Source organism: Panulirus ornatus, chromosome 10 (genome assembly GCF_036320965.1).
Source record: "Panulirus ornatus isolate Po-2019 chromosome 10, ASM3632096v1, whole genome shotgun sequence".
Lineage (NCBI taxonomy): Eukaryota > Metazoa > Arthropoda > Malacostraca > Decapoda > Palinuridae > Panulirus > Panulirus ornatus.
In genome coordinates, this window is record NC_092233.1 from 25,704,482 (window position 1) to 25,721,414 (window position 16,933).

The 16,933-nt window shown below is 41.9% G+C and overlaps 1 protein-coding gene across 2 annotated transcripts in view; it reads right to left on the reverse strand.

Moving 5' to 3' along the window:
* LOC139750829 (uncharacterized) overlaps window positions 1-16,933 on the reverse strand; it is a 210,227-nt gene that overhangs the window by 84,136 nt on the left and 109,158 nt on the right. For both annotated transcript variants that reach the window (XM_071665603.1, XM_071665602.1), the window contains exon 6: window positions 3,313-3,434. In XM_071665603.1, the coding sequence (XP_071521704.1) occupies window positions 3,313-3,434 (122 nt within the window). The remainder of the gene's footprint in view (window positions 1-3,312; window positions 3,435-16,933) is intronic.

Consider the following 16,933-nt stretch of genomic DNA (forward strand, 5'->3'; position numbering starts at 1 on the left):
CCGCTCTCGTCCCCTCTAGTCGCTTTCTACGACACGCGGGGAATGCGTGGGAAGTATTCTTTCACCCCTATCCCCAGGGATAATATATATATATATATATATATATATATATATATATATATATATATATACACACACATACACATACATACGCACATATACACACACACACACATACATATATATACATATGAAAAATGTAAGAAACAATTTAGAAAACTGAAACTTCTAGCTTGAAATGAAATGAAAAAATGAGTGTCACATAATGGTTCAACCTCTAGCTATGGAAAAAGGAAATGTATAATTTATTTACACAAACGTCAATAGTAGTTCTCATCAGTTTTACCACTGTATCAATAAGCTTCGATATAGTACTAACAATTTTTTTTTTTTTTTTTTTTCATACTATTCGCTATTTCCCGCGATAGCGAGGTAGCGTTAAGAACAGAGGACTGGGCCTTTGAGGGAATATCCTCACCTGGACCTCTCCTCTGTTCCTTCTTTTGGAAAAAAAAAAAAAACGAGAGGGGAGGATTTCCAGCCCCCCGCTCCCTTCCCTTTTAGTCGCCTTCTACGACATGCAGGGAATACGTGGGAAGTATTCTTTCACCCCTATCCCCATGGAATGAATACTAACAATATAGTACAATATAGTACTAACAAAAAACTTTACAGCAGAATCTGGTGACAACCTATCTTGTTGATGAGGCAACAAGCCCGAGGTATTTCACTCAACAAACAAGTAACCAAAACATGACCCAAGTCACAACTTCTGTTCTTTTATTTCTATTTTCTGCATTGTTTCACATATGGTGATTTATTTCAAACAGTTTCCTAATTCCACTGTTAATATCAGTTTGTGGGTCTTGAAAATCCAAAATGGCAGATGAAGTTGTTGCCAATAAAGGAAAATAAATATCATTTACAAAAACCGTCACTTTTGTTTGATGAGGAGGGCTGGTAGACATATGAACAATCACTAGCCTTGTCTGGGTTAGCAAAGACACTTTTATCAACAAACTTATACCTCTGTAATTTGAGCACTCACTCTTATCCCCTTTGCCTTTGTACAATGGCACTATGCACGCATTCCGCCAATCCTCAGGCACCTCACCATGAGTCATACATACATTAAATAACCTTACCAACCAGTCAATAATACAGTCACCCCCTTTTTTAATAAATTCCACTGCAATACCATCCAAACCTGCTGCCTTGCCGGCTTTCATCTTCCGCAAAGCTTTTACTACCTCTTCTCTGTTTACCAAATCATTTTCCCTAACCCTCTCACTTTGCACACCACCTCGACCAAAACACCCTATATCTGCCACTCTATCATCAAACACATTCAACAAACCTTCAAAATACTCACTCCATCTCCTTCTCACATCACCACTACTTGTTATCACCTCCCCATTTGCGCCCTTCACTGAAGTTCCCATTTGCTCCCTTGTCTTACGCACTTTATTTACCTCCTTCCAGAACATCTTTTTATTCTCCCTAAAATTTAATGATACTCTCTCACCCCAACTCTCATTTGCCCTCTTTTTCACCTCTTGCACCTTTCCCTTGACCTCCTGTCTCTTTCTTTTATACATCTCCCACTCAATTGCATTTTTTCCCTGCAAAAATCGTCCAAATGCCTCTCTCTTCTCTTTCACTAATAATCTTACTTCTTCATCCCACCACTCACTACCCTTTCTAATCAACCCACCTCCCACTCTTCTCATGCCACAAGCTTCTTTTGCGCAATCTATCACTGATTCCCTAAATACATCCCATTCCCCCCCACTCCCCTTACTTCCATTGTTCTCACCTTTTTCCATTCTGTACTCAGTCTCTCCTGGTACTTCCTCACACAAGTCTTCTTCCCAAGCTCACTTACTCTCACCACCCTCTTCACCCCAACATTCACTCTTCTTTTCTGAAAACCCATACAAATCTTCACCTTAGCCTCCACAAGATAATGATCAGACATCCCTCCAGTTGCACCTCTCAGCACATTAACATCCAAAAGTCTCTCTTTCCCGCGCCTGTCAATTAACACGTAATCCAATAACGCTCTCTGGTCATCTATCCTACTTACATACGTATACTTATGTATATCTCACTTTTTAAACCAGGTATTCCCAATCACCGGTCCTTTTTCAGCACATAAATCTACAAGCTCTTCACCATTTCCATTTACAACACTGAACACCCAATGTATACCAATTATTCCCTCAACTGCCACATTACTCACCTTTGCATTCAAATCACCCATCACTATAACCTGGTCTCATGCATCAAAACCACTAACACACTCATTCAGCTGCTCCCAAAACACTTGCCTCTCATGATCTTTCTTCTCATGCCCAGGTGCATATGCACCAATAATCACCCATCTCTCTCCATCAACTTTCAGTTTTACCCATATTAATCGAGAATTTACTTTCTTACATTCTATCACATACTCCTACAACTCCTGTTTCAGGAGTACTGCTACTCCTTCCCTTGCTCTTGTCCTCTCACTAACCCCTGACTTTACTCCCAAGACATTCCCAAACCACTCTTCCCCTTTACAATGAGCTTCGTTTCACTCAGAGCCAAAACATCCAGGTTCCTTTCCTCAAACATACTACCTATCTCTCCTTTTTTCACATCTTGGTTACATCCACACACATTTAGACACCTCAGTCTGAGCCTTCGAGGAGGATGAGCACTCCCCGCGTGACTCCTTCTTCTGTTTCCCATTTTAGAAATACAAATATACAAATATACTGATGAATTCACAATCACCTGATTAGCCTAGTCAAGCAGATAAACTTACTATGTGCCATGGGTTTCTGAAGAAGGAAAACTAATTACAAAGTGTGTCAAGAAATACAAAAAAGACATGAAAATGAATCCCACATCTCTGAAGGCCATAAGGATAAGTCACAAAGGTGAAAACACCACAAATTAACAAATACATCAAAAAAAGCTCTGCACTGCAGAGGTCTGAACAAGCAACTGATGAGTGTTGGCACTAAGAGATTCCACCTCACCCGGGAAAATATGATGTCACATGCCTTAGTGAGTTGCTGTGTGGTTGATGGGTCATTATGTGCAAGCATTGGCTGGCCTCATAAATATAACAGTGATTGATGAAGATGAAATTCAGGTGGATGTACTCTATCCTGGGAAGTAAAAAATTCTTTAATCCCAGTGAGCTAGTGCTATCTCTCCACCACTCATACAGCTTAGATAAGAGGAGAGGAAAGAGAAGCAAAAGTGATTACTATGCAATAATGACAGTACAGGAAAATAGGCACCTTAACTTGAACTACTTACAGGTTCTTTGAGGTTTGCAAGAGCTTTTTTCATTGCACCGTGTGCTTGTTTTGCTAGCACTTGCCATTTATCTACCGCAGTTAATTCATGACTTCCAAATATTTCATGCATAATTGGCCAATCTGCAAAATAAACAGAATGAAATATCAGCTTATCTTTTATAAACAAGAAATAATCACATCATTAAAATCCCTTTCAAAATTCATAAGTCAACATCACATAAATCCATAATTGACAGACAAAGAACGACCTATCCACTCATATACACACATATATATTTATATTTCATTTATTCATTTTGCTTTGTTGCTGTCTCCCAGGTTTGCGAAGTAGCGCAAGGAAACAGACGAAAGAAATGGCCCAACCCACCCCCATACACATGTATATACACATACACGTCCACACACGCAAATATACATACCTATACATCTCAATGTACACATATATATACACACACAGACATATACATACATACACATGTACATAATTCATACTGTCTGCCTTTATTTATTCCCATCGCCACCTCGCCACACATGGAATAACATCGCCCTACCCCCTCATCTGTGCAAGGTAGCGCTAGGAAAAGACAACATAGGCCCCATTCGTTCACAATCAAGTCTCTACCTGTCATGTAATAATGCCCGAAACCACAGCTCCCTTTCCACATCCAGGCCCCACAGAACTTTCCATGGTTTACCCCAGACACTTTACATGCCCTGATTCAATCAACTGACAGCACGTCGACCCCGGTATACCACATCGATCCAATTCACTCTATTCCTATATATATATATATATATATATATATATAGGAAGAGTGGTTTGGGAATATCTTGGAAGTAAAGTCAGGGGTTAGTGAGAGGACAAGAGCAAGGGAAGGAGTAGCAGTACTCCTGAAAGAGGAGTTGTGGGAGTATGTGATAAAATGTAAGAAAGTAAATTCTCGATTAATATGGGTAAAACTGAAAGTTGATGGAGAGAGATGGGTGATTATTGGTGCATATGCACCTGGGCATGAGAAGAAAGATCATGAGAGGCAAGTGTTTTGGGAGCAGCTGAATGAGTGTGTTAGTGGTTTTGATGCAATAGACCGGATTATAGTGATGGGTGATTTGAATGCAAAGGTGAGTAATGTGGCAGTTGAGGGAATAATTGGTATACATTGGGTGTTCAGTGTTCTAAATGGAAATGGTGAAGAGCTTGTAGATTTATGTGCTGAAAAAGGACTGGTGGTTGGGAATACCTGCTTTAAAAAGCGAGATATACATAAGTTTACGTATGTAAGTAGGAGAGATGACCAGATAGCGTTATTGGATTAAGTGTTAATTGACAGGCGCGGGAAAGAGAGACTTTTGGATGTTAATGTGCTGAGAGGTGCAACTGGAGGGATGTCTGATCATTATCTTGTGGAGGCTAAGGTGAAAATTTGTATGGGTTTTCAGAAAAGAAGAGTGAATGTTGGGGTAAACAGTGTGGTGAGAGTAAGTGAGCTTGGGAAGGAGACTTGTGTGAGGAAGTACCAGGAGAGACTGAGCACAGAATGGAAAAAGGTGAGAACAATGGAAGTAAGGGGAGTGGGGGAGAAATGGGATGTATTTAGGGAATCAGTGATGGATTGCGCAAAAGATGCTTGTGGCATGAGAAGAGTGGGAGGTGGGTTGATTAGAAAGGGTAGTGAGTGGTGGGATGAAGAAGTAAGATTATTAGTGAAAGAAAAGAGAGAGGCATTTGGACGATTTTTGCAGGGAAAGAATGCAATTGAGTGGGAGATGTATAAAAGAAAGAGACAGGAGGTCAAGAGAAAGGTGCAAGAGGTGAAAAAAAGGGCAAATGAGAGTTGGGGTGAGAGAGTATCATTAAATTTTAGGGAGAATAAAAGATGTTCTGGAAGGAGGTAAATAAAGTGCGTAAGACAAGGGAGCAAATGGGAACTTCAGTGAAGGGCGCAAATGGGGAGGTGATGACATGTAGTGGTGATGTGAGAAGGAGATGGAGTGAGTATTTTGAAGGTTTGTTGAATATGTTTGATGAGAGAGTGGCAGATATAGGGTGTTTTGGTCGAGGTGGTGTGCAAAGTGAGAGGGTTTGGGAAAATGATTTGGTAAACAGAGAAGAGGTAGTGAAAGCTTTGCGGAAGATGAAAGCCGGCAAGGCAGCAGGTTTGGATGGTATTGCAGTGGAATTTATTAAAAAAGGGGGTGACTGTATTGTTGACTGGTTGGTAAGGTTATTTAATGTATGTATGACTCATGGTGAGGTGCCTGAGGATTGGCGGAATGCGTGCATAGCGCCATTGTACAAAGGCAAAGGGGATAAGAGTGAATGCTCAAATTACAGAGGTATAAGTTTGTTGAGTATTCCTGGTAAATTATATGGGAGGGTATTGATTGAGAAGGTGAAGGCATGTACAGAGCATCAGATTGGGGAAGAGCTGTGTGGTTTCAGAAGTGGTAGAGGATGTGTGGATCAGGTGTTTGCTTTGAAGAATGTATGTGAGAAATACTTAGAAAAGCAAATGGATTTGTATGTAGCATTTATGGATCTGGAGAAGGCATATGATAGAGTTGATAGAGATGCTCTGTGGAAGGTATTAAGAATATATGGTGTGGGAGGAAATTTGTTAGCAGTGAAAAGTTTTTATCGAGGATGTAAGGCATGTGTACGTGTAGGAAGAGAGGAAAGTGATTGGTTCTCAGTGAATGTAGGTTTGCGGCAGGGGTGTGTGATGTCTCCATGGTTGTTTAATTTGTTTATGGATGGGGTTGTTAGGGAGGTAAATGCAAGAGTTTTGGAAAGAGGGGCAAGTATGAAGTCTGTTGGGGATGAGAGAGCTTGGGAAGTGAGTCAGTTGTTGTTCGCTGATGATACAGCGCTGGTGGCTGATTCATGTGAGAAACTGCAGAAGCTGGTGACTGAGTTTGGAAAAGTGTGTGGAAGAAGAAAGTTAAGAGTAAATGTGAATAAGAGCAAGGTTATTAGGTACAGTAGGGTTGAGGGTCAAGTCAATTGGGAGGTAAGTTTGAATGGAGAAAAACTGGAGGAAGTAAAGTGTTTTAGATATCTGGGAGTGGATCTGGCAGCGGATGGAACCATGGAAGCGGAAGTGGATCATAGGGTGGGGGAGGGGGCGAAAATCCTGGGAGCCTTGAAGAATGTGTGGAAGTCGAGAACATTATCTCGGAAAGCAAAAATGGGTATCTTTGAAGGAATAGTGGTTCCAACAATGTTGTATGGTTGCGAGGCGTGGGCTATGGATAGAGTTGTGCGCAGGAGGATGGATGTGCTGGAAATGAGATGTTTGAGGACAATGTGTGGCTGTGAGGTGGTTTGATCGAGTAAGTAACGTAAGGGTAAGAGAGATGTGTGGTAATAAAAAGAGCGTGGTTAAGAGAGCAGAAGAGGGTGTTTTGAAATGGTTTGGGCACATGGAGAGAATGAGTTAGGAAAGATTGACCAAGAGGATATATGTGTCGGAGGTGGAGGGAACGAGGAGAAGTGGGAGACCAAATTGGAGGTGGAAAGATGGAGTGAAAAAGATTTTGTGTGATCGGGGCCTGAACATGCTGGAGGGTGAAAGGAGGGCAAGGAATAGAGTAAATTGGATCGATGTGGTATACCAGGGTTAACGTGCTGTCAGTGGATTGAATCAGGGCATGTGAAGCGTCTCGGGTAAACCATGGAAAGCTGTGTAGGTAGGTATATTTGCGTGTAAGGATGTATATATATACATGTGTATGGGGGTGGGTTGGGCCATTTCTTTCGTCTGTTTCCTTGCGCTACCTCGCAAACGCAGGAGACAGCGAAAAAAAGAAAAAAAAAAATATATATATATATATATATATATATATATATATATATATATTTTTTTATATATACATATATATATATATATATATATATATATATATATATATATATATATATATATATATATATCCCTGGGGATAGGGGAGAAAGAATACTTCCCACGTATTCCCTGCGTGTCGTAGAAGGCGACTAAAAGGGGAGGGAGCGGGGGGCTGGAAATCCTCCCCTCTCGTTTTTTTTTTTTAATTTTCCAAAAGAAGGAACAGAGAATTGGGCCAGGTGAGGGTATTACATCAAAGGCCCAGCCCTCTGTTCTTAACGCTACCTCGCTAATGCGGGAAATGGCGAATAGTTTGAAAGAAAGAAAAAATATATATATACGAATAAAGTGTATATGAACGCACACCTTCATAGAACATACAAAGCTCCAACAGCCAGGATCGAACCTGGGACCCTTTGTGCAAGAGGCAGACATGCTAACTGCTAGGCTAAGGGACTGTATAATAGGAAACAACTATTCGAAATACTAAGTACTCGAATACCCTTCGTCTCACAATGGTGAGCAACGGGGTCTATCGGTTGTTTCTGAACAGAACACATAGCCAGCTGATACCTCCGCGTTGTACAGTCAGGTTCGGTAAAACGCTATCAGCTATATATAATATATATATATAGCTATATATAATAGGGTTGTTAGGGAGGTAAATGCAAGAGTCTTGGAAAGAGGGGCAAGTATGAAGTCTGTTGGGGATGAGAGAGCTTGGGAAGTGAGTCAGTTGTTGTTCGCTGATGATACAGCGCTGGTGGCGGATTCATGTGAGAAACTGCAGAAGCTGGTGACGGAGTTTCGTAAAGTGTGTGGAAGAAGAAAGTTAAGAGTAAATGTGAATAAGAGCAAGGTTATTAGGTACAGTAGGGTTGAGGGTCAAGTCAATTGGGAGGTGAGTTTGAATGGTGAAAAACTGGAGGAAGTGAAGTGTTTTAGATATCTGGGAGTGGATCTGTCAGCGGATGGAACCATGGAAGCGGAAGTGGATCATAGGGTGGGGGAGGGGGCGAAAATTTTGGGAGCCTTGAAAAATGTGTGGAAGTCGAGAACATTATCCCGGAAAGCAAAAATGGGTATGTTTGAAGGAATAGTAGTTCCAACAATGTTGTATGGTTGCGAGGCGTGGGCTATGGATAGAGTTGTGCGCAGGAGGATGGATGTGCTGGAAATGAGATGTTTGAGGACAATGTGTGGTGTGAGGTGGTTTGATCGAGTAAGTAACGTAAGGGTAAGAGAGATGTGTGGAAATAAAAAGAGCGTGGTTGAGAGAGCAGAAGAGGGTGTTTTAAAATGGTTTGGGCACATGGAGAGAATGAGTGAGGAAAGATTGACCAAGAGGATATATGTGTCGGAGGTGGAGGGAACGAGGAGAAGAGGGAGACCAAATTGGAGGTGGAAAGATGGAGTGAAAAAGATTTTGTGTGATCGGGGCCTGAACATGCAGGAGGGTGAAAGGAGGGCAAGGAATAGAGTGAATTGGAGCGATGTGGTATACAGGGGTTGACGTGCTGTCAGTGGATTGAATCAAGGCATGTGAAGCGTCCGGGGTAAACCATGGAAAGCTGTGTAGGTATGTATATTTGTGTGTGTGGACGTGTGTATGTACATGTGTATGGGGGGGGTTGGGGAATTTCTTTCGTCTGTTTCCTTGCGCTACCTCGCAAACGCGGGAAACAGCGACAAAGTATAAAAAAAAAAAAAAAAAAAAAAAATAATATATATATATATATATATATATAAAATATATATATATATATATATATATATATATATATATATATATATATATATATATATATATATATATATATATATATATATAAGGGGATAAGAGTGAGTGCTCAAATTACAGAGGTATAAGTTTGTTGAGTATTCCTGGTAAATTATATGGGACGGTATTGATTGAGAGGGTGAAGGCATGTAGAGAGCATCAGATTGGGGAAGAGCAGTGTGGTTTCAGAAGTGGTAGAGGATGTGTGGATCAGGTGTTTGCTTTGAAGAATGTATGTGAGAAATACTTAGAAAAGCAAATGGATTTGTATGTAGCATTTATGGATCTGGAGAAGGCATATGATAGAGTTGATAGAGATGCTCTGTGGAAGGTATTAAGAATATATGGTGTGGGAGGAAAGTTGTTAGAAGCAGTGAAAAGTTTTTATCGAGGATGTAAGGCATGTGTACGTGTAGGAAGAGAGGAAAGTTATTGGTTCTCAGTGAATGTAGGTTTGCGGCAGGGGTGTGTGATGTCTCCATAGTTGTTTAATTTGTTTATGGATGGGGTTGTTAGGGAGATAAATGCAAGAGTTTTGGAAAGAGGGGCAAGTATGAAGTCTGTTGGGGATGAGAGAGCTTGGGAAGTGAGTCAGTTGTTGTTCGCTGATGATACAGTTCTGGTGGCTGATTCATGAGAGAAACTGCAGAAGCTAGTGACTGAGTTTGGTAAAGTGTGTGGAAGAAGAAAGTTAAGAGTAAATGTGAATAAGAGCAAGGTTATTAGGTACAGTAGGGTTGAGGGTCAAGTCAATTGGGAGGTGAGTTTGAATGGAGAAAAACTGGAGGAAGTGAAGTGTTTTAGATATCTGGGAGTGGATCTGGCAGCGGATGGAACCATGGAAGCGGAAGTGGATCATAGGGTGGGGGAGGGGGCGAAAATTCTGAGGGTCTTGAAGAATGTGTGGAAGTCGAGAACATTATCTCGGAAAGCAAAAATGGGTATGTTTGAAGGAATAGTGGTTCCAACAATGTTGTATGGTTGCGAGGCATGGGCTATGGATAGAGTTGTGCACAGGAGGATGGATGTGCTGGAAATGAGATGTTTGAGGACAATGTGTGGTGTGAGGTGGTTTGATCGAGTGAGTAACGTAAGGGTAAGAGAGATGTGTGGAAATAAAAAGAGCGTGGTTGAGAGAGCAGAAGAGGGTGTTTTGAAGTGGTTTGGGCACATGGAGAGAATGAGTGAGGAAAGATTGACCAAGAGGATATATGTGTCGGAGGTGGAGGGAACGAGGAGAAGAGGGAGACCAAATTGGAGGTGGAAAGATGGAGTGAAAAAGATTTTGTGTGATCGGGGCCTGAACATGCAGGAAGGTGAAAGGAGGGCAAGGAATAGAGTGAATTGGAGCGATGTGGTATACCGGGGTTGACGTGCTGTCAGTGGATTGAATCAAAGCATGTGAAGCGTCTGGGGTAAACCATGGAAAGCTGTGTAGGTATGTATATTTGCGTGTGTGGACGTATGTATATACATGTGTATGGGGGGGGTTGGGCCATTTCTTTCGTCTGTTTCCAAGCGCTACCTCGCAAACGCGGGAGACAGCGACAAAGTATAATAAAATAAAATATTCTTTCTTTTAAACTATTCGCCATTTCCCGCGTTAGCGAGGTAGCGTTAAGAACAGAGGACTGGGCCTTTTTTGGAATATCCTCACCTGGCCCCCTCTGTTCCTTCTTTTGGAAAATGAAAAAAAAAAAAAAACGAGAGGGGAGGATTTCCAGCCTCCCGCTCCCTCCCCTTTTAGTCGCCTTCTACGACACGCAGGGAATACGTGGGAAGTATTCTTAATCCCCTATCCCCATGGATAAAATATATATATATATATATATATATATATATATATATATATATATATATATTTTTTTTTCTTTTATACTTTGTCGCTGTCTCCCGCGTTTGCGAGGTAGTGCAAGGAAACAGACGAAAGAAATGGCCCAACCCACCCCCACACACATGCACATACACACGTCCACACACGCAAATATACATACCTACACAGCTTTCCATGGTTTACCCCAGACGCTTCACATGCCTTGATTCAATCCACTGACAGCACGTCAACCCCGGTATACCACATCGCTCCAATTCACTCTATTCCTTGCCCTCCTTTCACCCTCCTGCATGTTCAGGCCCCGATCACACAAAATCTTTTTCACTCCATCTTTCCACCTCCAATTTGGTCTCCCTCTTCTCCTTGCTCCCTCCACCTCCGACACATATATCCTCTTGGTCAATCTTTCCTCACTCATCCTCTCCATGTGCCCAAACCACTTCAAAACACCCTCTTCTGCTCTCTCAACCACGCTCTTTTTATTACCACACATCTCTCTTACCCTTACGTTACTCACTCGATCAAACCACCTCACACCACACATTGTCCTCAAACATCTCATTTCCAGCACATCCATCCTCCTGCGCACAACTCTATCCATAGCCCATGCCTCGCAACCATACAACATTGTTGGAACCACTATTCCTTCAAACATACCCATTTTTGCTTTCCGAGATAATGTTCTCGACTTCCACACATTCTTCAAGGCTCCCAGAATTTTCGCCCCCTCCCCCACCCTATGATCCACTTCCGCTTCCATGGTTCCATCCGCTGCCAGATCCACTCCCAGATATCTAAAACACTTCACTTCCTCCAGTTTTTCTCCATTCAAACTCACCTCCCAATTGACTTGACCCTCAACCCTACTGTACCTAATAACCTTGCTCTTATTCACATTTACTCTTAACTTTCTTCTTCCACACACTTTACCAAACTCAGTCACCAGCTTCTGCAGTTTCTCACATGAATCAGCCACCAGCGCTGTATCATCAGCGAACAACAACTGACTCACTTCCCAAGCTCTCTCATCCCCAACAGACTTCATACTTGCCCCTCTTTCCAAAACTCTTGCATTTACCTCCCTAACAACCCCATCCATAAACAAATTAAACAACCATGGAGACATCACACACCCCTGCCGCAAACCTACATTCACTGAGAATCAATCACTTTCCTCTCTTCCTACATGTACACATGCCTTACATCCTCGATAAAAACTTTTCACTGCTTCTAACAACTTTCCTCCCACACCATATATTCTTAATACCTTCCACAGAGCATCTCTATCAACTCTATCATATGCCTTCTCCAGATCCATAAATGCTACATACAAATCCATTTGCTTTTCTAAGTATTTCTCACATACATTCTTCAAAGCAAACACCTGATCCACACATCCTCTACCACTTCTGAAACCACACTGCTCTTCCCCAATCTGATGATCTGTACATGCCTTCACCTTCTCAATCAATACCCTCCCATATAATTTACCAGGAATACTCAACAAACTTATACCTCTGTAATTTGAGCACTCACTCTTATCCCCTTTGCCTTTGTACAATGGCACTATGCACGCATTCCGCCAATCCTCAGGCACCTCACCATGAGTCATATTATTTATTTATATTTATTATACTTTGTCGCTGTCTCCCGCGTTTGCGAGGTAGCGCAAGGAAACAGACGAAAGAAAGAAATGTCCCAACCCCCCCCCATACACACATATATATATATATATATATTTTATTTATTTCATCCCTGGGGATAGGGGAGAAAGAATACTTCCCACGTATTCCCTGCGTGTCGTAGAAGGCGACTAAAAGGGAAGGGAGTGGGGGGTTGGAAATCCTCCCCTCTCGTTTTTTTTTTTAATTTTCCAAAAGAAGGAACAGAGAAGGGGGGCCAGGTGAGGATATTCCCTCAAAGGCCCAGTCCTCTGTTCTTAACGCTACCTCGCTATCACGGGAAATGGCGAATAGTGTGAAAGAAAGAAAAGATTTTATTTATTTATTTTGCTTTGTCGCTGTCTCCCACGTTTGTGAGGTAGCGCAAGGAAACAGACAAAAGAAATGGCCCAACCCACCCCCATACACAATGTATATACATACACGTCCATACACGCAAATATACATTCCTATACATCTCAATGTGCACATATATATACACACACAGACACACATATATACCCAAGGACACAATTCACATTGTCTGCCTTTATTAATTCCCATCGCCACCTCGCCACACATGGAATACCATTCCCCTCCCCCCTCATGTGTGCAAGGTAGCACTAGCAAAGAGAGATGTGTGGAAATAAAAAGAGCGTGGTTGAGAGAGCAGAAGAGGGTGTTTTGAAATGGTTTGGGCACATGGAGAAAATGAGTGAGGAAAGATTGACCAAGAGGATATATGTGTTGGAGGTGGAGGGAACGAGGAGAAGTGGGAGACCAAATTGGAGGTGGAAAGATGGAGTGAAAAAGATTTTGAGTGATTGGGGCCTAAACATGCAGGAGGGTGAAAGGCGGGCAAGGAATAGAGCGAATTGGATCGATATATATATATATATATATATATATATATATATATATATATATATATATATATATATATATACATATATATATATATATATATATATTTTTTTTTTGCTTTGTCGCTGTCTCCCGCATTTGCGAGGTAGCGCAAGGAAACAGACGAAAGAAATGGCCCAACCCACCCCCATACACATGTATATACATACGTCCACACACGCAAATATACATACCTACACAGCTTTCCATGGTTTACCCCAGACGCTTCACATGCCCTGATTCAATCCACTGACAGCACGTCAACCCCAGTATACCACATCGCTCCAATTCACTCTATTCCTTGCCCTCCTTTCACCCTCCTGCATGTTCAGGCCCCGATCACACAAAATCTTTTTCACTCCATCTTTCCACCTCCAATTTGGTCTCCCTCTTCTCCTCGTTCCCTCCACCTCCGACACATATATCCTCTTGGTCAATCTTTCCTCACTCATTCTCTCCATGTGCCCAAACCATTTCAAAACACCCTCTTCTGCTCTTTCAACCACGCTCTTTTTATTTCCACACATCTCTCTTACCCTTACGTTACTTACTCGATCAAACCACCTCACACCACACATTGTCCTCAAACATCTCATTTCCAGGACATCCATCCTCCTGCGCACAACTCTATCCATAGCCCACGCCTCACAACCATACAACATTGTTGGAACCACTATTCCTTCAAATATACCCATTTTTGCTTTCCGAGATAATGTTCTCGACTTCCACACATTCTTCAAGGCTCCCAGAATTTTCGCCCCCTCCCCCACCCTATGATCCACTTCCGCTTCCATGGTTCCATCCGCTGCCAGATCCACTCCCAGATATCTAAAACACTTTACTTCCTCCAGTTTTTCTCCATTCAAACTCACCTCCCAATTGACTTGACCCTCAACCCTACTGTACCTAATAACCTTGCTCTTATTCACATTTACTCTTAACTTTCTTCTTTCACACACTTTACCAAACACAGTCACCAGCTTCTGCAGTTTCTCACATGAATCAGCCACCAGCGCTGTATCATCAGCGAACAACAACTGACTCAATTCCAAAGCTCTCTCATCCCCAACAGACTTCATACTTGCCCCTCTTTCCAAAACTCTTGCATTCACCTCCCTAACAACCCCATACATAGACAAATTAAACAACCATGGAGACATCACACACCCCTGCCGCAAACCTACATTCACAGAGAACCAATCACTTTCCTCTCTTCCTACACGTACACATGCCTTACATCCTCGATAAAAACTTTTCACTGCTTCTAACAACTTGCCTCCCACACCATATATTCTTAATACCTTCCACAGAGCATCTCTATCAACTCTATCATATGCCTTCTCCAGATCCATAAATGCTACATACAAATCCATTTGCATTTCTAAGTATTTCTCACATACATTCTTCAAAGCAAACACCTGATCCACACATCCTGCTCTTCCCCAATCTGATGCTCTGTACATGCCTTCACCCTCTCAATCAATACCCTCCCATATAATTTACCAGGAATACTCAACAAACTTATACCTCTGTAATTTGAGCACTCACTCTTATCCCCTTTGCCTTTGTACAATGGCACTATGCACGCATTCTGCAAATCCTCAGGCACCTCACCATGAGTCATACATACATTAAATAACCTTACCAACCAGTCAACAATACAGTCACCCCCTTTTTTAATAAATTCCACTGCAATACCATCCAAACCTGCTGCCTTGCCGGCTTTCATCTTCCGCAAAGCTTTTACTACCTCTTCTCTATTTACCAAATCATTTTCCCTAACCCTCTCACTTTGCACACCACCTCGACCAAAACACCCTATATCTGCCACTCTATCATCAAACACATTCAACAAACCTTCAAAATACTCATTCCATCTCCTTCTCACATCACCACTAGTTATCACCTCCCCATTTGCGCCCTTCACTGAAGTTCCCATTTCCTCCCTTGTCTTACGCACTTTATTTACCTCCTTCCAGAACATCTTTTTATTCTCCCTAAAATTTAATGATACTCTCTCACCACAACTCTCATTTGCCCTTTTTTTCACCTCTTGCACCTTTCTCTTGACCTCCTGTCTCTTTCTTTTATACGTCTCCCACTCAATTGCATTTTTTCCCTGCAAAAATCGTCCAAATGCCTCTCTCTTCTCTTTCACTAATACTCTTAGTTCTTCATCCCACCACTCACTACCCTTTCTAATCAACCCACCTCCCACTCTTCTCATGCCACAAGCATCTTTTGCGCAATCCATCACTGATTCCCTAAATACATCCCATTCCTCCCCCACTCCCCTTACTTCCATTGTTCTCACCTTTTTCCATTCTGTACTCAGTCTCTCCTGGTACTTCCTCACACAAGTCTCCTTCCCAAGCTCACTTACTCTCACCACCCTCTTCACCCCAACATTCACTCTTCTTTTCTGAAAACCTATACAAATCTTCACCTTAGCCTCCACAAGATAATGATCAGACATCCCTCCAGTTGCACCTCTCAGCACATTAACATCCAAAAGTCTCTCTTTCGCGCGCCTGTCAATTAACACGTAATCCAATAACGCTCTCTGGCAATCTCTCCTACTTACATAAGTATACTTATGTATATCTCGCTTTTTAAACCAGGTATTCCCAATCATCAGTCCTTTTTCAGCACATAAATCTACAAGCTCTTCACCATTTCCATTTACAACACTGAACACCCCGTGTATACCAATCATTCCCTCAACTGCCACATTACTCACCTTTGCATTCAAATCACCCATCACTATAACCCGGTCTCATGCATCAAAACCACTAACACACTCATTCAGCTGCTCCCAAAATACTTGCCTCTCATGATCTTTCTTCTCATGCCCAGGTGCATATGCACCAATAATCACCCATCTCTCTCCATCAACTTTCAGTTTTACCCATATTAATCGAGAATTTACTTTCTTACATTCTATCACATACTCCCACAACTCCTGTTTCAGGAGTAGTGCTACTCCTTCCCTTGCTCTTGTCCTCTCACTAACCCCTGACTTTACTCCCAAGACATTCCCAAACCACTCTTCCCCTTTACCCTTGAGCTTCGTTTCACTCAGAGCCAAAACATCCAGGTTCCTTTCCTCAAACATACTACCTATCTCTCCATTTTTCACATCTTGGTTACATCCACACACATTTAGGCACCCCAATCTGAGCCTTCGAGGAGGATGAGCACTCCCCGCGTGACTCCTTCGTCTGTTTCCCATTTTAGAAAGATAAAAAAATACAAATATATATATATATATATATATATATATATATATATATATATATATATATATATATATATATATATATATATTTTTTTGTCGCTGTCTCCCGCGTTTGCGAGGTAGCGCAAGGAAATAGACGAAAGAAATGGCCCAACCCACCCCCATACACATGTATATACATACGTCCACACACACAAATATACATACATACACAGCTTTCCATGGTTTACCCCAGACGCTTCACATGCCCTGATTCAATCCACTGACAGCACGTCAACCCTGGTATACCACATCGATCCAATTCACTCTATTCCTTGCCCTCCTTTCACCCTCCTGCATGTTTAGGCCCCGATCACAC